At 54.3% G+C, this 23,343-nt stretch overlaps 1 protein-coding gene across 5 annotated transcripts in view; it reads left to right on the top strand.

The window, feature by feature from the left end:
* Positions 1 to 23,102, top strand: part of LOC132338191 (receptor-type tyrosine-protein phosphatase V-like) — a 46,388-nt gene extending 23,286 nt beyond the window's left edge. For 4 of the 5 annotated variants that reach the window (XM_059867469.1, XM_059867471.1, XM_059867470.1 and 1 more), the window contains 24 exons: positions 367 to 639; positions 1,636 to 1,905; positions 2,328 to 2,606; positions 2,837 to 2,971; positions 3,073 to 3,277; positions 6,394 to 6,461; positions 6,816 to 6,942; positions 7,654 to 7,701; positions 8,113 to 8,206; positions 9,417 to 9,507; positions 10,181 to 10,257; positions 11,068 to 11,202; positions 11,707 to 11,829; positions 12,264 to 12,424; positions 13,355 to 13,490; positions 13,965 to 14,044; positions 14,711 to 14,798; positions 15,251 to 15,341; positions 15,972 to 16,048; positions 18,074 to 18,208; positions 18,633 to 18,755; positions 19,202 to 19,359; positions 20,195 to 20,330; positions 22,565 to 23,102. In XM_059867469.1, the coding sequence (XP_059723452.1) occupies positions 367 to 639; positions 1,636 to 1,905; positions 2,328 to 2,606; positions 2,837 to 2,971; positions 3,073 to 3,277; positions 6,394 to 6,461; positions 6,816 to 6,942; positions 7,654 to 7,701; positions 8,113 to 8,206; positions 9,417 to 9,507; positions 10,181 to 10,257; positions 11,068 to 11,202; positions 11,707 to 11,829; positions 12,264 to 12,424; positions 13,355 to 13,490; positions 13,965 to 14,044; positions 14,711 to 14,798; positions 15,251 to 15,341; positions 15,972 to 16,048; positions 18,074 to 18,208; positions 18,633 to 18,755; positions 19,202 to 19,359; positions 20,195 to 20,330; positions 22,565 to 22,624 (3,170 nt within the window). In that variant the 3' untranslated portion in view covers positions 22,625 to 23,102. Of the gene's footprint in view, positions 1 to 366; positions 640 to 1,635; positions 1,906 to 2,327; positions 2,607 to 2,836; positions 2,972 to 3,072; positions 3,278 to 6,393; positions 6,462 to 6,815; positions 6,943 to 7,653; positions 7,702 to 8,112; positions 8,207 to 9,416; positions 9,508 to 10,180; positions 10,258 to 11,067; positions 11,207 to 11,706; positions 11,830 to 12,263; positions 12,425 to 13,354; positions 13,491 to 13,964; positions 14,045 to 14,710; positions 14,799 to 15,250; positions 15,342 to 15,971; positions 16,049 to 18,073; positions 18,209 to 18,632; positions 18,756 to 19,201; positions 19,360 to 20,194; positions 20,331 to 22,564 lie in introns of those variants that run through there. The other variant, XR_009489403.1, reaches the window with a different exon arrangement.
* The last annotated feature ends 241 nt before the right edge of the window (positions 23,103 to 23,343 follow it).

A 23,343-nucleotide genomic window follows, 5' to 3' on the forward strand; every position in this document is an offset into this window, starting at 1 on the left:
AAGTAAAGTTTCACTATATTTAAGTACTCTTAGTACTTAAATACTTTAAGTACCAAGTACTTAAATACTAAATACTTTAAGTACTAAAGTACTAGCACTTTAGGTACTCTTGAGTTACATTCTATCACTTTACTATTGTATTAAACTTAAGTTTATTATTCTAAAATTTAGTGTATTATTCTAAGTTTAAGTGCTGTTTAATATAAATTATCCTAAATTTTGTTAAAAGTAATTTTTCTAAACTGTAAAATACAGTTAATTTTCTTAGAGAAATCAGTGTGGTGCATCCCTTCTGATGGCACTACCAAGAGCCCCAGCAGTGTGCTGGGGCCCTTTGCTGATGTGTGTCCTATCCTGTCTTGGCAGACCCCTTGGCACCCCGCAATGTGTACATGACAAACCAGGGCTATCCCAACAGGCTAAGTGCATCCTGGAGAGCTGAGCCCCAAGGACAGGACAGCTACAGGCTCCTCCTGTACCACTCAGGCTCAGGCACTGTGGCAGCCAATGTCTCTGTTGGGAAAGGCACCAGCAAATTCACCTTTTCTGGCCTGGCTCCAGGACACAAATACCTGCTGGAGGTGGTGGCCTTGGCAGGGCCTTATGCAGCCTCGGCAGGGAACATCAGTGACTGGACAAGTAAGTGTCAGAGCTGGAGATTCTGCATCCTGCACGAGGCTCAGCCTTCCCATCTGGGTGGGCTCAGCACCAGCAGTGGGAAGGGCAGAGACTCAGCCAGGGAGCTGTAGGGTCAGAGAATGGTTTGGGCTGGAAATGGAAGGGACCTTTTAAAGGCCATCTAGTCCAACACCCCTGCTAGTGGCAGGGACATCTTCAGCTAGATCAGGTTGCTCAGAGCCCTGTCTAAGCTGACCTTGGATATTTCCAGGGATGGGATGAGATGGGGTGGGAGGGCTGTACCAGTGCAGCAATGGGATCATGGGCTGGGCAAGCCCTGGTGGACAGGAGAGTGGGGCAGGGCAGTCATGCTGCCTGTGGCAGAGCCTGGCAGCCACCAGTGCTGTTCCAGGAGCAGCCTCTGACTCATGGCCCTACTGGTTGAAGTCTGGCTCCTCCAGGCACAGGTGATTGAACAAGAGCACAGCAGTGCTGCTCTGGTAGATGACACCCACAGCCTGGGGGACCATGAGGCCTCACAGCTCAGAGGGACACCCCACCATTCCTGCTGCATTTTTTCCAGGCACTCAGAGAATTGCTGGCATGGGGTATAAGGGGAGGATGGGCTTTTTTTTTCTTTTTATGGAATGTGGAAATGCAGATAAGCACAATAAGCCTTTTCATGTGCTTGTCCCCACAGTCCCCACACTTTGCTTGGGGAATCCAGCAGTCCCTGCTCCCACGCTCAGCCATCCCCTGGCAGGGTGCAGGGAGTCATGTGCAAAGCCCTTCGGGCAGGTTTCTAATGAAACTTGCTAATTAGCAGGAAGAAGAATCCATCTCCTCACACTCCTCACTCTGTGTGTCCTTCAGCTGCCATTTAAAGGTCATTTCTGGCAATGTTATCACCAAACATGTGGAGGCTCCTTGTGTCACCCATCTCCTGCTTGTGTCTCTGTAGAACAGAAGAGAGCACGTGCATACCAGTAACTGCTCCTGGTGTGGTTTTTGTTGTAGCCCCCTCAGTTCCCCAGAATCTCTCGGCGGTGGCTGAAGGGAACAACACCATGCTGATCTCCTGGGGCGGTGCCCATGGCCAGCAGGACGACTGCCAGCTGTGGCTGCGGGACCCCCGGAACAGCTCCCTGCCTTGGAGGCACTCCCTGGCCAGAGGACAAGTCCAGCACCTCCTCCAGGGGCTGATCCCAGGCAGGAACTACTCTGTGTCCTTGAGCTGCGTGGCTGGGCCCTACTGGAGCAGCACCAAGCCCTTGGCTGTGCCTGTCGGTGGGTACACGCTGCCACGGGGAGGGAGGGGGCAGGATGGAAGAGGGAGAAACACCTGGGGGGCCTTAAATCTGGAGGGTCAACAGAGGCATGGGAGGTCTTGTGGTGGGAGATGGGGAAAGCCAGCGAGGTGACCCTCTGGTGGCCATTGGCTCCCTAAGCTAGCTCCCCCACAGAGATCTGCTGGCTACCTGTGGAGCAGAGCAGGCTTTGCAGATCTCCTCTGGTCGATGTCTCCTGTCAGATGTGAGCTCAGGCCCCGCTTATTCCCACTGCCCTGTGGCCCATGGCACAGCAGGGTCCCAGGCTGCAGGCATCCAGCTCTGCTCATCTCACTGGCCTGGGGAGCAGCTGCTGATAGGGGCAGAGGTTGGGATTTCTTTGATCCAGTGGGTCCAGAGCCTGCCCTGTCTCCTTTGCAGAGCCAAATCCAGTGAAGGATGTGCAGTGCCTACCAGAGTCAAGGAGCCTTTACTTGAACTGGACGAGCTCTCCTGGAGATGTGGAGGCTTATGAGGTGGTGACAGAGAGACTTTCTGAAGGACCCCCCACCTCCAGGCTTACTATGAGCATCCCTTCAAGCGAGGCCAGTCTGGAGGGGCTGGAGCCAAATTCCTCCTACCAAATCCTTGTGAGCACCGTGGGCATGAACACTCTGAGGAGCCAGGCTGTGACTCTGCTCTGCAGCACAGCAGTGGAGCGTGAGTCCCTTATTTCCACAGGGAAACACCCCAGGAGACCCCAGGAGGAAGCACCTGGTGTTCCTGGTCAGAGCTGGGGGCTCTTTGGGGTGCCTGAGAGCCCCACAGGGCTGCACTGCCCTGCAGTGGGTCAGGGCTCTGGCTGTGCTGCTGGGACCATCACAGGCTGAGTGGGGGGGTCTGGGAGCAGGGACACACTGACACTCTGTGCCTGCTGGTTGTTCTTCCAGCCCTGCCCCCACCCCTGCGTGCAGAGGTGTTCCCAGTGGAGGCCAGCTCCACAGTCATCATCTCACCCGAGCTGTTCAGTGAGGAGAACGGCCAGATCGAGTACTACGGGGTCATTGCCACCACCAACGAGTCACGTAAGTGTCCCTGCAGGTCCCAGGCTGTGCTGGCTCCCTGGAGGGCAGCAGGACCCCTGGATGTCACTTTGGTCACTGTCACCTTGCACATTCCCCTCCAGTGCTGAGGCCCACCCAGGAGATCATGTCCAGCACGTGGTACGACCACTACTACGGGACAGAGGACTCCTACCTGGCAGTGCTCATTCCCAACCCCTTCCATCAGAGGAGCTCCCCCAACACCTGGAGGGTGCCAGTGGGGACAGAGGAGTGTGGCCAGTCCAGGGCCACCTGCAATGGGAAGCTGAAAGCCAATGAGCAGTACAGGTGAGAGATGTCAGCATCCCTCCTGAGGGGAAGGGGCTGGAGGAGCAAAAGGACTCCATGTGTCCCTGCAAGAATGCCACCAGCTCCCTGGACGTCACCTCAGCCTCACACCCCAAATCCCCAAGGGTTTTCCACCAAGCAGCATTTGAGGAAGGCAGGGCTGGCATGCAGGAAATATTTGGCAGTGTAGTGGGCAGAGACAGGAAAAGCTGAGGCTGCCGAGGACTGTATGGGTTGTCTCAGGAGCTGAGCAGATGTCCAGCCCTGGACAGGAACTAAAACAGATGCTGTAATTTGTAGGACCTTCCTTTGTGACTCAGAACCATGTGCAGATGGTGCAAAAATGAAACTGATTTGGAAACAGTTCCAGTGGTGCCTACTCAGTGGGAGGTCCAGAGGCTGGGTTAGCAAACAGGCTGAGGTCTGAGTTCCCCATGAGACACACACATGGATCCAACAGTCATAAGTTCAGAGTCTTATTTAACAGTGAGTAGGATCCTACATATTTTCTTGTAGGGTACCTTTAAAACTGCTGATGGAAAAACAGGTTTTCCACTGCTAACAAAGAATGGTGTCTTTAGTCAGTCCTGTTAATTTAGCAGCTCACAGTTTCATCAAATGATGACCACATCCACAGGCATTTCTGTGATCCCCCAGTCTGGAAGATTATCTCATTTCACTTTAAAGAAACTGGCAGCAAGGATGGCTGATGGTGATAAAGCCATTGAGAGCATTAGGAAAAGAGAATGAAAGTCTGTGGGAGAATGTGTGCACGAGAGAGCTTCCCCTTCCACAGGGAGAAAAGGGAGAGTGAAATCTGCCTGTACCTGCTGGACCTTCCTTCCTTCCTTCCTTCCTTCCTTCCTTCCTTCCTTCCTTCCTTCCTTCCTTCCTTCCTTCCTTCCTTCCTTCCTTCCTTCCTTCCTTCCTTCCTTCCTTCCTTCCTTCCTTCCTTCCGCCACTTCCTTCCTTCCTTCCGCCACTTCCTTCCTTCCTTCCGCCACTTCCTTCCTTCCTTCCGCCACTTCCTTCCTTCCTTCCGCCACTTCCTTCCGCCACTTCCTTCCGCCACTTCCTTCCGCCACTTCCTTCCGCCACTTCCTTCCTTCCGCCACTTCCTTCCTTCCGCCACTTCCTTCCTTCCGCCACTTCCTTCCTTCCGCCCCTTCCTTCCGCCACTTCCTTCCGCCACTTCCTTCCGCCACTTCCTTCCTTCCGCCACTTCCTTCCTTCCGCCACTTCCTTCCTTCCGCCACTTCCTTCCGCCACTTCCTTCCTTCCTTTCCTCCCTCCTTTCCTCCCTCCATTCCTCCCTCCCTCCGACTGTTCCTGTGTGCAGACCTGGAAAACTTTACCTGATTCTGAGTTGTTTTAATATAATATTTATTTAATATAATATTTAACAATATATTTATTAATATTTATTTAATATAATATATTTAATATTGCACACCTGTGCCAAACAGGGGCTCTTAAGCTGCTGGTTAGGGCAGCACTGGCCCAGATTGGTGATAACACTCAGGGGGTGAGGAATGGCTGTTTTTCCTAAGGGGGAAAAAAAGGGAGTTTCCAGAGAGCCACTGCCTGGGAAATTCCAGCAGAGTGGGGTCATGGAGAGCAGAGAGCAGTTCTGTGTGCTGTGTGATCCTGCCTGGTAGGAGAATGGCTGACAGTGCACTCCCATCCCTTGTCCATCCCAGGTCCCTGGGCTGGCAGGAAATCTCAGAAGGTCTCAGAAGCCTGGAGACTGATCCCCCATCCAATCTGTCTGTTCTGTATTGCTCATGCCTCACCCTCAGGGCAGGACTTGCTGGTTCAGCCCTCAGCCTCAGCTCTTCGGGGGTAGAGAGGGGTCAGCTGGGATGGAGAGGGAGCAGCAGGGCAGAGATCTCAGACTGAGGGCTGTCAGCAGCCTCGAGGGGGCTTCAACAGCAGCACCATCACCGCAGGCACTGATGAGCCAGGCACAGGCTCTGCACCTGCCCCGGCCACTGGGGCTCCTCACTCCAGCAGGGACCTCCCTTGGGGGAGCAGCTTTTCAAGGGACACCAGGCCCTGTCATTAGTCCTGCCCTGACTCAGTCCCATGAGTCACCAACATGTACTGAACTGTCCAGTTGTTCAGGACTAGAAGGTACTTTGACACCACAGCTTTCTTGCTTTTACACCACAGCTTTCTTTCAGTTTGGCTGCCCTAAAAACATAAATGTTCTCAGTACAAACAGCACTTGACCTAAATATCCTAAATATCTGACCTAAATATCTTAAATATGCAGCCTAAATATCCTCAGTACATGGAACACTCAGCCTAAATATCCAACCTAAATATCCACAGTAGAGTGTGCTGCTGAATTAATGATTAGGGTGGTGAAAAGCTGACAGCTCATTCCCACTCAGAATTTCTGTTCTTGTTTCCTGTCTTTCAGTGAGTTATTTATCCACAAGCCCTCATCTTCCATGCCTGGGCATCTGCAGGCTCATTTTCAGTGGAGGTCTGTGCCCTGGCAGCCAGGTGTGGGGACCCACACAGAGGCACAAACCCTTGGCTGCTAAAATCCTGTGCTACCTTTAAAAGCTTTGTCTTGGATTCAGGACACAAGAAAGGGCCCTTCCAGGTCACCTGCTGAGAAGGAAAGTCAGAGAGCTGTGGGCATTGGTGTGCCTGCTGCCAGCAGGGGAAGAGGGGCAGATCTGCACAGGGAAGAGGATGCACCAGCCACTTGAGTGTGTGTGCAAGGAAGGGTCTGGGCAGGTCTGGCCCTTCCAGCTCAAGTGTCAAACAGGGCTTTGCTCTTTCTTGTCAACCCTGCTAACCAGCTGACATGAACGATGTGGTTTTAATTTTTTGTGTCCTGTTAGAGACCAGACTCTACCTTTCTCTGCTGATAACCCTTTGGAGGAGAGCTGCTTCCCATTTGTCTTCCTGAACAATTTCTCATGCTTTCCCAAGTGGAACAAACTTGTCCAAGGGGCAGCAAAGGGAGGGAAGACCATTTCCACACATCCCCTAAATCCATAACAGAAAACCAGGCAGCAGTTCTGTCCCCCTGGGTGCTGAGTTCTGGGTGCTTTGCTCAGTTCAGGCTGTCCTGACTCAGGACTCTGCTTTGCCTTTAGGTTCAGCATTGCTGCCTTCACCAAATATGACCCAGTAGCCCCTGCTGTGACATTCACCATGTTCTCAGGTAAGCTGAAGAGCATCTGCCCCACCTGGTTGTGCAGGTTAGAGGTAATGAGCAGCCAGAGGGAGCTCATATGCTATAGTAAATAGAATAAATACAATAAATGCAGCCCTATATCGTAGGATTATAAAATGGTTTGGGTTGGAAGGGACTTCATATAGTTCCACCCCCTGCCATGGCAGGGACACCTTCCACTATCCCAGGGTGCTCCAAGCCCTGTCCAGCCTGGCCTTGGACTCTTCCAGGGATGGGGCAGCCACAGCTGCTCTGGGCACCCTGTGCCACGGCCTCATAACCCTCATCATAAAAAACATTTTTTCTGATTGTTCTGTCTATACTCTCTCCTTTCAATTCCAGCTGCTGGATCCAGTGCAGACACAGCTCCACTCTCAATGCCAGTAATTGCTGGAATCATTGTGGGATTTCTTCTGACACTTGCAGCTGTTTTTGCTTTGGTGTACTGGAAACAGCTCAAAGCAAAGAGGTGAGCATGAGCCATACCTTACCTGTTGATACCCAGCCTTCAGTGCCAAGCCTGGAGGAGAGCAAGGAGAGGGTGTTAAAAGAGACTTGCACAAACTAGCACGTGGGCTAGTGGAATTGTGCCTGGCAAGCTCAGAAGCCAGAGGCAGAGGGGACAGAGGAGCTGCCCATGTGCAGTTAGGTCACAAAACCCTACAGGTGTGCAAGGCAGTGTGCCTGCCAGAACTCCACAATACCTCATGGCATCAATCTCTGCACTGCAGGCAAAAGTAACAGCACCTGTGTGTAGCCCAGCTCTCTTTACAGAGAGCAGTGGGCACAAGTTTTTAAGGATTTCTCTCTGGGAAAGGTAGTGAGAAGCACAAAGAAGAAAAGAAAACAATTCTTATCTTTATTTACCATTTTTGTTGTTTTGCACATGTGGAATGTGTTATAGAGATTATTTACTAAAGTGATTTGTTAATTAGACACTAGTGAAAGTTGTTCTAATTCCTTGACTAATTGAATCTATGTGTATCATGATTGTCTGGAGACAGTCACGGGTTTTTCTTTAGTATTTCTTTAGTGTAATATTCTTTAGTATAATATCTCTTTAATATATAATTTAGTATAGTATTAGTGGAATATAGGATAGCTTAATAAAGCAATTATTCAGTCTTCTAAATCATAGAGTCAGAGCACATTATTCCCTCACCCTGTGCTTTGATTCTAGAACCAAGAAGAGCAGCCCACCCCAGGAGATGGTGACCTACAGCCTGAGGTGAGTGCTGGAGTCTGCCCTCTGTATGGCCCCACTGCAGCTCCCACTGGCCTTTACCTACTTCCTTTCTCATGCTTTGAGTCAGGAAAAGTCCAACTGTCTCCTCCCCTCAGTTATTTTATAAATCAGCCTTTCCCAAGTCCAGTATTTACTGCCCAGCTCCATTCCAAGTCAATGCACTGTCCATACCTCCTCTGCAGGAGGAGTTCTGCAGCAGGACAATATTCTCATCACCTTGAAATCCCTCCATATTTAAACTGTTGGACCCATTTCCCTGGGCAGTGAGGTGGCTGTAAACCCTCCCTGTGTGCATCCAGGTCTCCCAGCAGGGCTGTCCCAGTGGCCCCTGGCAGGCTGGCCAGGCCTCCCAGTAACTAAGGCAAGTTTTCCTCTGGACTTCATTTCCTGCAGAAACGTCCACCGGCCAGTCCCCCTGCAGAGCTTCAAGCAGTACTATGAGATGAAGACAGCAAGTGCTAACCATGCTTTTTTCCAGGAGTTTGAGGTGAGATGAGACCCTCCTTGTGGTGGTGTTTATGGGCCCCTAGGACGAGGTGAGAGATGAGAATCTGACTCGAAGTTCTCAGAAGGCTGATTTATTATGATATTACATTACATTATATGAAAATTATATTCTAAAACTATACTAAAGAAAGAGAAAGGAGACATCAGCAGGCTAGCAAAGAATGAATAATAAAATCTCATGACAGACTCAGAGAGTCTGACCCAGCTGGCTGTGATTGGCCATTAATTAAAAACAATTCACATGCTGGGTAAACAATTCTCCAAATCACATTGCGGAGGAGCAAACATGGAGAAGCTGAAGCTTCCCAGCTTCCCAAGAGAAGAAATCCTGGTGAAGGAATTTTTCAGAAAATATGTCAGTGACACCTCCTAGAGATGACATTTGGTTTCTGCACTCCATGGCTCATGCTGTTGGGTGTCCAATGTGGAGTGCTCCTCTCCAGGGCTGGTCACCCATCTCCAGCAATCCAGCCAGCCTGAGGAGCAGCCTTGGAGGCCAAAAACTGGATGGACCAAGTGTCAAGCAGTTCCTTTGCTCAAAGCCTGTTTTGTTCAAGTTCTGGTCAAAGCACATGTGGCACGAGGTGAACTAGCAGAGAGCAGAGAGCCCCAGCCCTGACTGGAGGTGAAGTGGAGAGGGGTGCTGATGAGAACCACCCTGACAGTGGTAGGAAAGAGCCTGCAGTCAGAGGGAAGGTCGAGGAGCACTCTCAGACCTCAGGGTCAGGCTGTGAGCTTCTCCTCAGGCTGCCTTCCCTGGCTCCCACTGCCAACACCTGCAGCCTCTGGACTGTGCTGCTGCAGCATCTTCAAATTCAGCCATTTCAAACCCTCCCCGGATCAAGCTTTTCTGGCTTCTTGAATGAGGACAGGGGCAGAAGCAGATGCAGCACAAGATATTTCTGTTTTCTCAGCAGAAAATCCTCTGGGCTTTGTGGTAGATTTCCAAGGCTTTTTCCCCCGGAACTTGTTCTTAGGCTTATCTTTTAAATGTGAACAATGCTGTTGGGAAAGGCAGTGGGAAAAGCCACCATGGCTCAGAGTGCACAGGCCGTGTGAGGGGTGAATGGAGCAGTTCTCTGTGTGAGGATAATCCTCTCTACCCTCCAGACAGGCCATGAGCAGGGAGCTGAGCTGACCAGGAGCTCTCCAGAGAAATGTTTGTGCTTATCTTTTCCCCTGTCCTACAGGAGCTGAAGGAAGTTGGGAAGGAGCAGCCCAAGGTGGAGGCTGAGCTGCCAGCAAATGTCTCCAAGAACAGATATCCCCATGTGTTACCCTGTAAGTGCTGTCTCCTCCTTCTCCCCCAGCCTCCAGGTGGGAGCTCATAGGGCAGTGTTCAAGGACAGGCTCACCTTGCATCCCTGCCAGGGTCAGTGCCTGGCTCCTTTCCTGGGAGCAGGAGGACTCTTGAAATGGGCTGTTTCCATCTTCCTGCTGAAGACTGAAGGCTTAAAGGTTGAGGCAGGGCTGAACCACCATCCTGCCCAGCTCCTCCAGCTGGCAGGCAGTGCCCACCTCTCCGGGGAGAAGGTCCCTGGCAGAGCACAGAGCCTCCCTGCTGGGGCTGCTGAGGCTTCTCCCACTGGGTAACCCAGTCCCATGTCCTGCTAAAGGGCTCCTGAGGGCTCACCCAGTCCCATGTCCTGCTGAAGGGCTCCTGGGGGCTCACCCAGTCCCATGTCCTGCTGAAGGGCTCCTGAGGGCTCACCCAGTCCCATGTCCTACTGAAGGGCTCCTGGGGGCTCACCCAGTCCCATGTACTCCTTAGGGCTCACCCAGTCCCATGTCCTACTGAAGGGCTCCTGGGGGCTCACCCAGTCCCATGTCCTGCTGAAGGGCTCCTGGGGGCTCACCCAGTCCCATGTCCTGCTGAAGGGCTCCTGAGGGCTCACCCAGTCCCATGTCCTGCTGAAGGGCTCCTGAGGGCTCACCTGTGTGGGGTCTCTTTCAGATGATCACTCTCGGGTCAAGCTGAGCCAGCTGGGGGAGGATCCACACTCAGACTACATCAATGCCAACTTCATGCCAGTGAGTGCCCACTTGCCTTCCCCACTGAGATGTGGCCACAGGGCTCCGTCACAGAAACTCTGCCAGGGTTGAGGCAGTGTCCCCTTCTGTGAGGGCTGGTGGCCATGAGATGTGCTGGTGAACAGCTGGGCACAGCTGGCACAGGCCAGCAAGAAGCTAGGGGGAAGGTGGAGAGGGGTGGTTGCCCTGTAGCAGGCACTGATGGAGCCTGTGAGATGGCAAATGCTGTGAGTGTGGGAAGTCTCTCTGCTCTCTTCTCATCTATCCTCTTCCATCACCTCCCAGCTTACTGCCCTGTCTCTCTGCCTGCTCTTTTCCCTTCTGGTCTGTGCAGCTGCATTTGAACAAGCCTGGAGCTGTGCCTTCATCCCCCCTGTGTGAGGTGTTCCCAGGTAACAGGCAGGGCACGCTGCATGCATGGGCCATTGTGTGCATCTGGGGGCATGTGTGTGCCCAAGGGCAAAGAAGTGCCCTGAGACCTTGCATGCTCACCCTGCCCTCAGCAGGGAAGGGGAAGCACAGGAACAGCCCAGATCTGTCTTTCTTTGGTTAGACTGAATGAGGAACTGCTTGGAGGGAAATGGTGTGGGTCACTTTATTCCAAATATGTAGAAAGTGTAGCTGGGCAGGTCATGCTTCCTGTGAAATCAGCTGCTGCTGAGATCAGCTGCCTGGGAACTGTGCCCATGTGGGCTCAGGGCAACAGGAATTTCTCCTTCTACCACAAAAACAGACCAGGCACTGACTGGTCCCAGGGCAGAACACACCTGCTTTTGCAGCCTGCTAACTCATCTTGCTCTTGTCTGCCAGGGCTACACATCCCAGCAAGAGTTCATTGCCACCCAGGGACCCCTAAAGAAAACCATAGAGGATTTCTGGAGGCTGGTGTGGGAGCAGAATGTCTGCAATATCATCATGCTGACCGTGTGCATGGAGAACGGGAGGGTAGGTCCGTGCCAGCCCCAGCCCTGCCTGCCCTGGTGGTGGGAGCTGAGCCCAGGGCTGGGGCTGTGTCCTCCACAAAACCCTGCTCTGATATGGCTCCAGCATGAGCACAGCCCACACAGCTTCCCTGACAGCTTGGGGGAAGAGAGGCTGATCTGTGCATCTCAGCCTCAGCTTGGGGTGGGAGCTCAGCCAGGAGCCACCCCATGCCCATCACCCTCAGATATTTCTGCAGAATCTGAAATTGCCATGTCCTCTGGGTGAGCCACCTCACATGGACTCTTCCTCCAGTCTCCAGGGATGATGAGACCCACACAGGTCCTTTTTTCTGGAGGAGGCTGAGATCCAAGTGAAGGGGCTGTGAGGGAGAGCTGTGCAAAGCTCCCAGCGAGAAGGGGAAACACCCCTGCCTGCTCCCCAAGACCTGTCCTGGCTCCCCTACAGCTGCTGCTCTGTTAATGCTCCCTGGGAGCCAGGTCCTCACTGGGCTCTGTCCTGCTCCAGGTGCTGTGTGATCATTACTGGCCATCAGAGTCTGCCCCCGTGTCCTATGGGCAGGTGAGGGTGCACCTGCTGATGCAGAGCAGCTCTGAGGAGTGGACAGTACGGGAGTTCAAGCTGTGGCACGTGAGTGCAGACACCAGGGGCTGTGGGGACCTGTCAGGGGTTTGGGCTGGGCACTGGCATTTCTCCTCACCTTTCCCTGCCATTTCTGGGGCTCAGAGAAGACCCAAGCCCTGAGGAGCAGTGAGGGTGACATGGGGGTGTCCAGCACGTGTCATGCTGCTCTCCACCCCTGCTCTCTCATTGCCATGTCCCTGCAGCATGTCCCTGTGGTTTCCAGGCCATGTTCCCTGGCAGCCAAAGGCAGATGTGCTCCCTCCCACCTCCACAGCATGGCAGGGGCTGGGGGGGAGCCTGGAGGAGCAGAAGCCACCAGGCAGTGCAGACCTGATGTTGGCTGTTCACTGCAGCTGAGCCAGGTGTCCTCAGGTGCCCAGGTGCTGTCAGGGGTGTGAGGCTGCCCTGGGGGCTGCACACCCATCAGCATTCCCCTGCAGGAGGGTCTGGGGGCAGAGCGCTTCGTGTCCCACCTGCACTACACAGCATGGCCCGACCACGGCATCCCCGAGTCCACCACTTCCATCATGGCCTTCAGGGAGCTGGTCCAGGAGCACATCCAGAGCACCAAGGATGCAGGGCCCACCCTCGTGCACTGCAGGTGAGGCTCTACCCCACGGGATGCTGGGGGGATGGGAGAGGGCAGGGAGGGATGAGGGTCCTACCTATGCACAAACTGTGAGTGAGGGAAAGCCCAGGAGACACAGCTTCTCTCTGGAGTCTCCTGCTCAGTGTTGAGGAGCACAGGTCTGCTGGCCCCCAGCTCCAGGGTGTGGGGCAGTGTGCCCTGGGTGATTCCAGACCCTGGCAGGGGTCTCAGAGACCTTGGCATGGAGTCAAAAACACCCGTGCCTTAATTTTAGCCCATGGAAACAATTACCAACTTTGTGTGAAGAGTCACAAGCCATAAGAGTTTGAGTAGAATGATAGTTAATTTGTCACAGGGTGAAAATGTAGAATTTTGGGAATTTAGAATGGGGGTTCAAGAGACAAGATGGAGGAATCTGGGCGTGTTCTGTCCTTCTTCTTCTTCTTCTTGTCCTCCATCTTCTGCTGGGATGGTGACACTTTTGGATTGGTTTAGAGTAGAGACAGACTGTCTAACATAGGTGATAGGTAGTGGAAAATTAGTTTGTAGTATAAAAAGTTGACACCACCCCAAGGGCAGGGACTGTGCCACAACCCGACCTGCTGGACAGATCTCAGCAGGGCAGAGAAAGAATGGAATAGATAAAATAAACCCTGAAAACCAGACCCGAGGAATCCCAACTTCTTCTTTGGTTGCAGGGCTGGGAAAAAAAGACTTTCTGATACCTGGGGGGTCATCTCAACCACAGAAACTCAAGAGGGCAGGGGGAGGTGGTCAGCACCAGCCCAGGGCAGCCTGAGTGCTCCTCAGCCCATTCCCTGCTGGGACAGTGCCTGGGTGCCCAGGGAGCATGTCCAGCAGCCTTTGGGAGCATGTCCAGCAGCAGGAGGGAGCCAGGGCTGTGTGTCAGGCTTGTTTAACCCTTTCTGTCCCTGCCCTCAGTGCTGGCGTGGGCCGCACAGGCACCTTCATTGCGCTGGACCGGCTGCTGCAGCAGATGAGGCAGGAGAAGGTGGTGGACATCTTTGGTGTTGTTTACTCCTTGAGGATGAACCGGTACCTGATGATTCAGACACTGGTGAGATCTCTGCTCCCTCTTTCCCCTGGCCCCTCACTTAGTTCCTCTGAAGTTCACAGGGCTGGCAGCTGGATGAGCTGGCCAGCCAGCCCCAGCACCCCCAGGCTGCTCTTCAGCCTGTCACTGCCATCCTGCTGCTGAAAGCTGCAGCTCAGCTGAAGTGGAAATTGCTGGGGGGGGTCTTCAGCTGCTTCATGCCCTGCTAGACCCACAACAGCAACATCCAGTCTTAGAGACCTCCCAGGAGGCTCAGAAACACCCTGGAGCACTGAGGAACAGGATCAGGCCCTTAGCAGGCAGTTCTTAACTCACACCATGTTGTTGGTCTGTGATGCTCCCCAGGCTGTCTCCTGTCTCCAGTCCCTGGGGCTGGGACCAGGTGTCAGCACTGCCCTTCAGGAGAGGGAGCAGAGCCCCCTCTGGTGCTGTCTCTGCAGTGTCATGGTCTGTGTTCTGTCTGCCTTTGACTTCCAGTCCCAGTACATTTTCCTGCACAGCTGCATTCTGGACAAGATCTTGGAGGAGCCTCTCCTGGATTTATCAGGGACACAGAGGTAAGGCCTTGCTGTGCTTTGCCACTCTGCCCACCCTGATCCCAGCCCCTTCCAGTGAGCCTTGGCTGCAGGACAGAAGGACAGGAAGCCCAGCAGCCATCACAGCTGCTGCTGTGGGTGGGTTAATCCTGCAGCACAGAACAAAGTGCAGTCTCCTGGGTACACCAACAGCAGAGATGTGCAGAGCTGTCCTGGGGAAGGCATTTCCCTCAGCCTCTGGCTCCCCAGCCCACAGACGTATCCTGGAGATCTGTAAAACTGGAGAGGCTCGTGGCAGCTGGGTGACCTTGGGATGTGCTCCTAATGGAGGCCGAGTGGATGGAGCAGGGTCCAGCTGGGCATGGCTTTGACCACCTATCTCATTGTGCTGGGGCTACATCTGGAGGTCATACACTTGTCTTTGTGGTCGGATTGTCTCCTCCCTCAGGCAGAACAGGATGTCCTTGTCCTTGCTGCCTCTTGGGAATGAGCCCTGAGCTGTGTCACCCCTGAGACCTGCCTCTGTCTAGGGGAGAGCAGATTGTCACAGCCTGGGCTGGGAGCCTGGGACACCCCTGGCATTTGAGGAGTGAAGGTCTGCTCACAGCCCTGTCACCTGCTGCAGACACAGCCTGGCTGCTGCTCAGTGAGCTCAGCCTCACCCTTATGCCCTGGCTCTCTCCCCAGGTCCTGCCCCATCCCACTGAAGAGCTTTGCCCAGCACTGTGCCCAGAAGGCAGCCAAGTCCCACATGGGCTTCCTGAGGGAGTATGAGGTGAGAGCTGGCCTGGGCAGGTGCAGGGACTGCTGCCATGGCTGTGTGGGCTGAGGGGACCTGGGGAGTGACTGAACCTGCTGGGGCTGGAGGACATCCTGTAAGTGCCTCCTGAGTGGGTCCCATGCCCCCGTTCCCTGGGTGTTCTGGCACTGTCCCCTCTCCATGGCGTTGCATGCCCAGGCACACAGCTCCCTCCTGCATTCTGCACTGCTCAGGGTCTGTCCACCACCCCCTCCCTCCCACGTGCCTGCCTGGACAGCAGCAGCCCTCTCCTGACAGCATGGCACAGCCCTGGCAGCCCTCTGCAGAGCTGCTCTCGTGGCTCTCCTGCTCAGGCTGCTGCCTGTGCTGCCATGACCCCTCTGCTGAGTCCAGGTGTCCTCAGAAGGCCCTGGTTCCTCTTGTCCTGACCCTTCCCTCACTGCCTCCTCCACCTCTCACCCTGGCAGGCTCTCCTGGAGGTTGTCAAGGAAGAAGCCAGCTCTGCATCTCCATCTTCAGGCAGCCAGCAGGCACGGCCCTCCTCCAGCATCCTGCCCTGTAAGTTCTGGGACACCTTGCATCCTCTTCCTTCCTGCTCCTTCTCCTCCCCTATGGAGCCAGGCTGGACCAGGGCCAGTAGTCCAGAGCCTATGAAAGTATTTTGAGGCTTTGGTGACTCCCCCAGAAGGTTATCAAGGTGTTTGGGATGGAGTAATTGGTGCTTGGGACTGGCATAGGTGAGTTTGATCAGCCTGGAGAAGGAAAAGGGGAGATCCTATTGCTGTTTCCAGCTACCTGTAGGAAGGCACAGGGAATTCATGGAGTCTTCTCAGAGGTGTGCCATGGAGGGACAAGAGACAAGGGGCTGGTTTGGGAGGGTAATCCAACTCAGTAGAAGGAATAGTGAATTTCCATGGAGATGTCAAACACTGGAACAGAGGCCCAGAGGGCTCACAGGCAGCCTTGGAGAGAGGCAGATCTCCACTGGCTCAGACACGAGTGAGCTGCACTGCAGGAGCAGGGATAGAGACCTGTCCTGTGGGAGCCAATGGGCTGGAGATGAGCACTGCAGGAGGCCTTTGCCCAGAAATGGTGAAGGAAGGATTGGGTTTGTGTGGCAGTCAGTCTGCAAAACCTGTCTGAGCTCAGGAGTGCTTCGAGTCCCTCCAGCTGCTGCTCTCTTTGCAGATGATCGCTCCAGGGTGAAGTTCTCCCTGCTGGAGCAGGGCCCTCTCTCAGGACTGCTGCAGGTCTGGCGTGTCCCGGTGAGTCCCACCCTGTAAGAGCCTGAATGAGAGAAGCAGGACTCCAGGCAGCTCTCCAAAATGCAGTTTATCACATCCAAGAGGTTACAGCAGTCCAGGGTCATGGATGACAGAGCTGTGCCTACAGCTGTCAGCTCCAGCTGCAGGCAGGCCTGGAGACCCTTTGGGTTTGGTTACAGTGCATTCCATACTTTTCTTTGCTGAGCATCTCAATACAGTAGAACCAATCTATCCCTGAACTGTTATCTATAGCCTATCATAACTCCTGTAATTACCATGTTCATGTCACTGTTCTCCAGTCACTCACAGTCAGTACATCACAGTTTAAGCTAGAAGATGTTTTTCAGTTTTCTTGCAGTGGAAAATTCTGAGACCTTTTTTCTACTTGCAACATTTGCTGACTTGTTTGCCTGTGCTCTCTTTCTGCTTGGTAAAAACATCTTCTTGTTTGGGGTGGGTTTATCCTTTGCTCTAAGCCATAAAACCCCTTCTCACTAACACACCATTTGCTCCTTGGTTATCCAGTCAGACTGGCTCAGCAATTCTTTTCTTCTATATCAAAACTTGCTTCCATCTCTATTCCTTCTTCAGATTCTTCATTCAAAAATCTTTCTGCTAAGCATACGTATCTGTGAGACTTGTCCAACTTTCATCCTTCCCAACACCATCCCCTGCAGCAGCACCCACCCTGTGCCTGTCCCCATCCTGGCTGTGCTCCTGCTCTGCTCTACTGCTCCCTGTCAGTGTGCTCTGTGGGATTCACATTCTCTGAACCTGAGAGAAGCAGAGAAAAGAATGATCAAAACAATTCTTATCTCATTGGCTGCTGTTGTTGTGCCATAGTAGAATGCAATATGGAGGTGTCTTGGTTTGGAAAGACAAGTGCCCGCTAAAGGAGGCAGGAGCCTCCCCTGAAATGGAGAAAATGAACACACCCCTCCCCTCCCCCCCACCGAATTGCTATGAATTTTAAATTAAGGGGTCTCAGGCAATAAAAATTCTGGGAGCAGGAAATAACAGTTCTTTAAGAGGGAAGAAAGTAAAAGGATAAAATAAACAATGCAGTACACTAGAACAACACTGACAGAGTCAGAACACAGCCTGACACCCTGTGGGTCAGGGTGCTGGCAGCAGTCCCACTGGAATTGTGGTTCAGCCCTCCTGCAGTGCCAGGGGTGGTTCTGCTGGAGCAGGGATCCTGTAGAAAGGTGCAGTCTGCCTCTGAAGATCCAGGGGCAGAGGCAGCTGCTGCTCCTCTGGGAAATCCAGTGGAGAAGCTGTGCTGGTGTTCCAGAATCTCCAGATTATATCTGGGTAGGAATGCTTGGCTCCCCCCTCTGGTCTCACATCTCCCAATGGGATGCTGTAGTTCTTATCAGCCATGCAGGGACATTCAATAGTCTGTTATCAGCAGCTCTCTCCAAAGGAGGAGTGATTGTGATCACTCAGAGAGAGATAAGGCAAACTGCCCACTTGACAAAAGACAACTGCCATACAGATGGGAATAGAACACAACTTGCCCTGCAGTCTGGAACAGGAGGTTGTTTACCCACAGTGATGATGTTTTGTTTCCTTGGCCCATCAGGGCCAAGCACGTGTGCAGGCTGTCAGTCAGCAGACAGTCCCGAGATTCTGGGCAGTGGAGTTGGGTTGGGTGCTTGTGCAGATTCAGCTTAGATGGAATGTAATATAGTGTAATAGAGTATAGAATAATATAGTATAAAAAAGTAATCAATTAGCCTTCTAATATCAATAGAGTCAGATACAGCATTCCTCCCAGATGTCAGGCAAAAATATCACCAGTAGTGGTCCTGTGTGGAGAAGAGGGGACTGCAGGGACTGAGGACATCCCTTCCCTCCCCTGCCCAGTTTGGGCTGCCCTCACCTGCCTCCCTTGGTGCTTTCCCTTCTCTCCTTGCCTCCTGACCTGCTGAGCTCTCTGCTCTTCCTGACCATTCCTGCAGCCACCTGGGCAAGCTGAGCCCCCTCTCCAGCAGGAGAGTGACATTCCCATTCCCCACCCAGGGCTGCAGCTCCAGCAGGGACTACCTGGCTGTCCACGGCCCTGACAAGCTGACCATGGAGGACTTCTGGACCCTGGTGTGGGAACAGGATGTTCACACAATCCTCACACTTCTGCCATGGCAGGAGAAGGGGGAGGTAAGGCACTGTGCTCACCTGTGCCATGGCAGAGGGGGAATCTTTCAGGGCAGTTGGAACTAGCAGAGTTCTCAACTCTTCCCTGCCTCCCAAGTCCTGGGTGCAGACCCAGCTTAGCTAAAGCTGAACCTTTCCTGTGCCCAGGTGCTCCCACAGCTTGTCATGGGAGACAGGTTCTGTTCTGGCTGGGCAGATTCCAGCTCAGAGCTCTGGGCAGAGCTGCCAGGCAGCTCTGGGTTCCCACCTGAGCTGGCTGAGCCTGCTGGTGTTGCTGGAACTCCCTCAGGTTTTAGGTGGGAGGTGAACTGACATGGAGAGATGCTGGGAGTGCTCCTGGTGCAGCCCCAGCACAGACCCCAGAGATGGTGACTGGTATGACAGACAATGCCCACCAACAAAAAGCCAAATTTCTGGTTGTACACAGGTGCCAGGTGAGGTGTGCTGGCCCCTGGAAGGAGACTCTCTCTGCACAAGGACCCTGACCATCCAGTGTGACACAGAGAAGCTTGTCTCAGGATGGAGATGCACCCAGCTCAAACTGAAACATGTGTGTGTCCATGGGGCTGTCTTCTGGCTGGGGGTGGGTCTGTAGGGATCTGGAGGGGCTGAAGGGTCTGTGGGACTTCTCCAGGCTGCAAGAGCAGAGTGCCAGCAGTCCACAAATAAAGGAGTGAGTCTGGATTGCAACATCCAGAACTGAGTGGACACAGGAGATAGATGGGAGAAGTCCTGGGGGCTGATGGGTCTGTCTGAGCCTTTTGAAGGTCTCTTTTCCCTCTCCAGGAGCAATCCAGGGTGCTGTGGGGAAGGAGAGCAGGTTGCCAGAGTGGGTGGTGGGCAGTGCCCCAGCAGAGATGCCTGGACAGCTTTCCAGAAGCTGGCAGAAAGTTTAGGAAAGCCTCAGAGAGCCTAAGGATGGGAGAGCTGGGGCTCTCTGCATCCAGACTCACCCATCCCTCCCCTATACCCACATCAGCTCTTTGTGTCTCACAGGAGAAGAAGGCAAAGGAGAGGCAGGTGCAGAGGTTCCTGTACACACTCTGGAGCAGCAAGAAGCAGCCTGATGTGCAGAGCCTGGTGGAGCTGCTGGAGGCTGTCAGCCGGGGCAGCCCCCCCCGCAGGAGAGGGGGTCCTGTCCTGCTGCACTGCAGGTACCCCAGAGCCAGCACAGGGCCTTGGCATGACAAAATCTGTCTTAGTTTGAAAAGCCAGGTGTCTGTTAAGGATGGCAGGAACCTTCCTTGAAATGGAGGATGTAAAATATAAACCCCCTCCCTCCAAATTATTGTAATTTTGAAATCAAGGTGCTCTCAGGCAAAGATATGGGAGCAGGAATAACAGTTCTTTACTAGGAAAATTAAAAATACAAATGCAATAGTATAAACAAACAAAAAAAACCACTGACATAGTCAGAACAGGCCCTGCCCCTCTGTGTGTCAGGGTGGTGGCACAGTCCCATCCCAGGGTGGCTTAGGGTGGTGGCACAGTCCCATCCCAGGGGGGCTCAGGGTGGTGGCACAGTCCCATCCCAGGGTGGCTCAGGGTGGTGGCACAGTCCCATCCCAGGGGGCTCAGCCCTCCTGCAGTGCCAGCTGTGGTTCTGCTGGAGCAGGGATCCTGCACAAGGGGGGAGTTTTCCTCTGGAGCTCCAGGGCTGCTGGAGATGGGCCATGCCCTAGGTCCATAGGAGCCAGTGGAAGTTCTGAGCCTGGGGGGTTACAGTGCTCTGCCAGGGGCTGGGAGGAGACAGGGTAAACAGGGCTGGGCTGGGGGAGCATGGGTGGAGCAGGCATTCCCAGGCTGAGGTGCCCAGGCCATCCCTGGGTGGCTGCAGAGGTGCTGGGAGCAGGGCTGATACCCTCCCTTGCACACAGAGAGAGCTCACAGTCCCACAGTGCCACATGGCTCCTTGGACTGGTGCCCTCCTCCAGAGGGGTTCAGCTCAGCCTGGCCTGGCATCAGTGACCCCCCCCTTGTCCCCTGCAGTGGTGACATGAGCCAGATGGGGACCCTGATCTCCCTGGACTGCCTGCTGCACCAGATGAAAGCTGAGAGAACCGTGGACATCTACGGCGTGAGCCTCCAGCTGGCCAGGAGCTGCTGCCTCCTGACCCCAACCCTGGTACATGGGAAGGGGAGGGGGTGGTGGGCAGGGTGCAGCAGAGCCTTCTGCTGACCTGCCTGGACCTGGCAGCATCTTGACCACTCCTGGGTGCTCCCTGCTGCCTGTCCAGCCTCAGCAGGGATTTACTTCGTGCTCCTTCCCCACCCTGTGGCTCTGCCAGCCACCAAGGGCTGAGGGCACTGACTTTTCCCAGGCAAGAGTTTGGCCTCTCCAGTTAAATTGTATGTGAACTCACAGTAAATAAAGCACTCTTCCCATTGCACTCGAGGGAGAGTGCAGCACTGGGGTCACCCTACACAACCTGCCTGCTCCCCCCTGGCTCCTGGGCAGGCTGTCAGCCTGGGGACACAGAGCCTGCTGGTGTCCCCTTGGCCAGCACCTTTCCTGCTGCATCCCCAGACCCAGAGCCTGCTGTCACAGCTGGGGCTGCCTGCCACGGGGACAGTGGGACACAGTGCCACGTTAGCAGGTGCCCTGTAGGCTGTAGCACTGTCTGATGGGGCTGTTCTGTGCCAGCCCAGCCTTGGTGTGCCAGCCCTGGTGGCTGCTGGTGGCACCAGTGCCTCTGGACATGCTTCAGTTGCTGCAGCTGCTGAGTGAGCTGATGCACAGCCCTGGAAACACTGCCCACAGGGCACAGCAGAACTGGGGAAGATCTCTCCAAGGCTTCCCAGCTGCACAGCCTCCTTCAAGAAGCTAATTACATTCTTAATTAATGTGAACCATGTGTGTGGTGGGAGCCAGAGCAGGGCCAGGCATCCCCTGCCCCTCTTCAGAGCCGCTTTGTGCTCCCGCAGCGCCCGGCCCTGCAGGGACACAATTCCCCAGCAAGGCCCAGCAAGGGCCCATCAAACGCTGCTGTCCTGCTGAAGGGGGGCAGCAGAGGAGCTGCTTCCCCTCAGAGCAGCAGGGCTGCCCTCCAGCCTCCTCCACCCCTCTGGGGGCTTGCCAGCACCCCTTTGTGTCTGGCAAGGTCAGCGGCTGCTGCCGTGCTGGAGGCATCAGATTTTTGGGGGGCAGCAAGGGGAAAGATGAACCTTTGATGGATATTCAGGGATAGCTGTCAGACATTAAGCACCACCAGCCCCAGCGTGGTGCCTGTCCCAGGGGATGTGCTCTTGCATGTGGCCAGCCACCGAGTGTGCCTGGGCTGTCACAGCCCTGGGCTGTCACTGCCCGTTTCACAATCTCTGACTCACTGCAGACACGCTGTGACCCTGAGCCTCAGCCATTGTGTGCTCACCCTTGGTGAGGCTGAGCCCCCAGCACAGGGAGGAGGCTCCTCGTGACTTGTGGCTCAGCCAGAGCATTAATGAGCTCTGGGGAATGCTGCTGGGGCCCCTCTGCAGCCCTAATCCCCCTTGGCTGTGCCACGTGATTCCAGCCCACACCATGTGCTGGCTGGCCTTGCCTCCAGCTCTGTGCCCTGAGTACAACCCCACTTACCTTCCTCACATTTGCCTCCTCAGTCCTGGGTTTGTGGCCTGGTGTCATTGTGGGGCAGCCTGGCATTTGGGCAGAACCTCATTTCAAATACAGGGGACTCGGGACCCCAGAGCTCACATTTGGACCTGATGGATCAGTTTGGTGATACTAAAAAGAGACAAAAATGCAGCTGGGCTAAACCCACACAGATCTTTCTGTACCTCTGTGAGCCTGTGAGCATCTGCCCTGCTCTGCTGTCAGCTCCTGGCTCTGGTACACTGGGACTACACCAAGGGCAACTCCTGGTCCAGGGGTCCTCCCCATTTTCCCTTGGTGTAGTCTCAGTGTACCAGAGTCAGGAGCTGACAGCAGAGCAGGGAAGATGCTGGTCCAATGGTGTTCCCTCCTGGCCCCAGGTCACTGACAGACCCCAAGCCTCCAGCTCCGTGCCCTGCACATCCCTGGAGTTGCTCTTTGCTCTTGTTTCAGATGCAAACACCACAGCACATCCAAAAGCCACTGGGGCCCTTGGAGGGGAAGCCAAATGAAATTGTTCCTCTGCACCTTGGATGGGATGTTCCTCTCAGCCCCATCACAGGGGATGAGGAAGGGGAAACTAACCTGGTATAGCAGGCTTGGGTGGCTGTGGTGACACAGTACCACCATGGACTGCTGCGGAGAGCAAATCCTGCTCTGGTACCAGACAGTGCTCCTTAATTAGGATTTTTTTTAAAGCAAACTGCAAGGTTAATGTGTGACCTGGATGTCTCTGTCAGAAACCTGACTCTGACCTTTCTCTTTTGCAGGACCAGTACATCTTCCTGTACAGCTGCGTCCAGGACATCATGGCTCAGAACAAGCCCTGACACCACCTGGCCCTTCTGGCACCTTCTGCCTGCCCCTGTCTGGTCCTGTACAGAGCTGGGGGCTGCTGGGGGCACCGTGGGACTCCTGGCACAGAGGAGCCCTGCAGGAGCAGTGATCTCCTGGGCAGTGTCCCCAGCGTGGTGCCAGCTGTGACTCCTGGACACACGGACAGTGTCCTGCCACACCCCACTGCAGCCTCTCAATGCACACACAGTGAGGGGCTGGGCAGGATCCTCTCCTCTTCTGGAGATCTCCTGAGATTTCTGGTGCCTGGAGGGCTCTCTGCCCCCTCAGTGCACACTGTGGGGCTCTGTGGTGCCCCTGAGCCCAGCACAAGTGTGGAGCACCATGGTCAGGTGCCCCTGGGCTCTGGTGTGGAGAGCTCTCAGGTGTGCTGTGGGCACAGCCCTGGGGGAGCTGCCTTGTCTCAGCTGGAATGGTCTTAGGTACAAACAATAAAGAGCCCTAGGGAAGGTGTGTGCTTGTAAGGGGGGCTTGGCTTTTGAGGGGTCTAGCTGAAGTGAAGGCTCCAGCACAGTAGCTGTTCCCAAAAGAGCAGCTGTGTCCCCAGCCATGGGACACAGCAGTGTCCCTTGGGCACTCCAGGTGCTGTAGTCCATGGCTCAGCAGCTTCTGGTCACTCTCATCTGCTCCTTCCCGTCATGAAGGCTCAAAGTCATGAACCTGCACCAAGGACCAGGGCAGAGCCACCTGCCTC

This window comes from Haemorhous mexicanus, chromosome 25 (assembly GCF_027477595.1).
Source record: "Haemorhous mexicanus isolate bHaeMex1 chromosome 25, bHaeMex1.pri, whole genome shotgun sequence".
Taxonomy (NCBI): Eukaryota; Metazoa; Chordata; class Aves; order Passeriformes; family Fringillidae; genus Haemorhous; species Haemorhous mexicanus.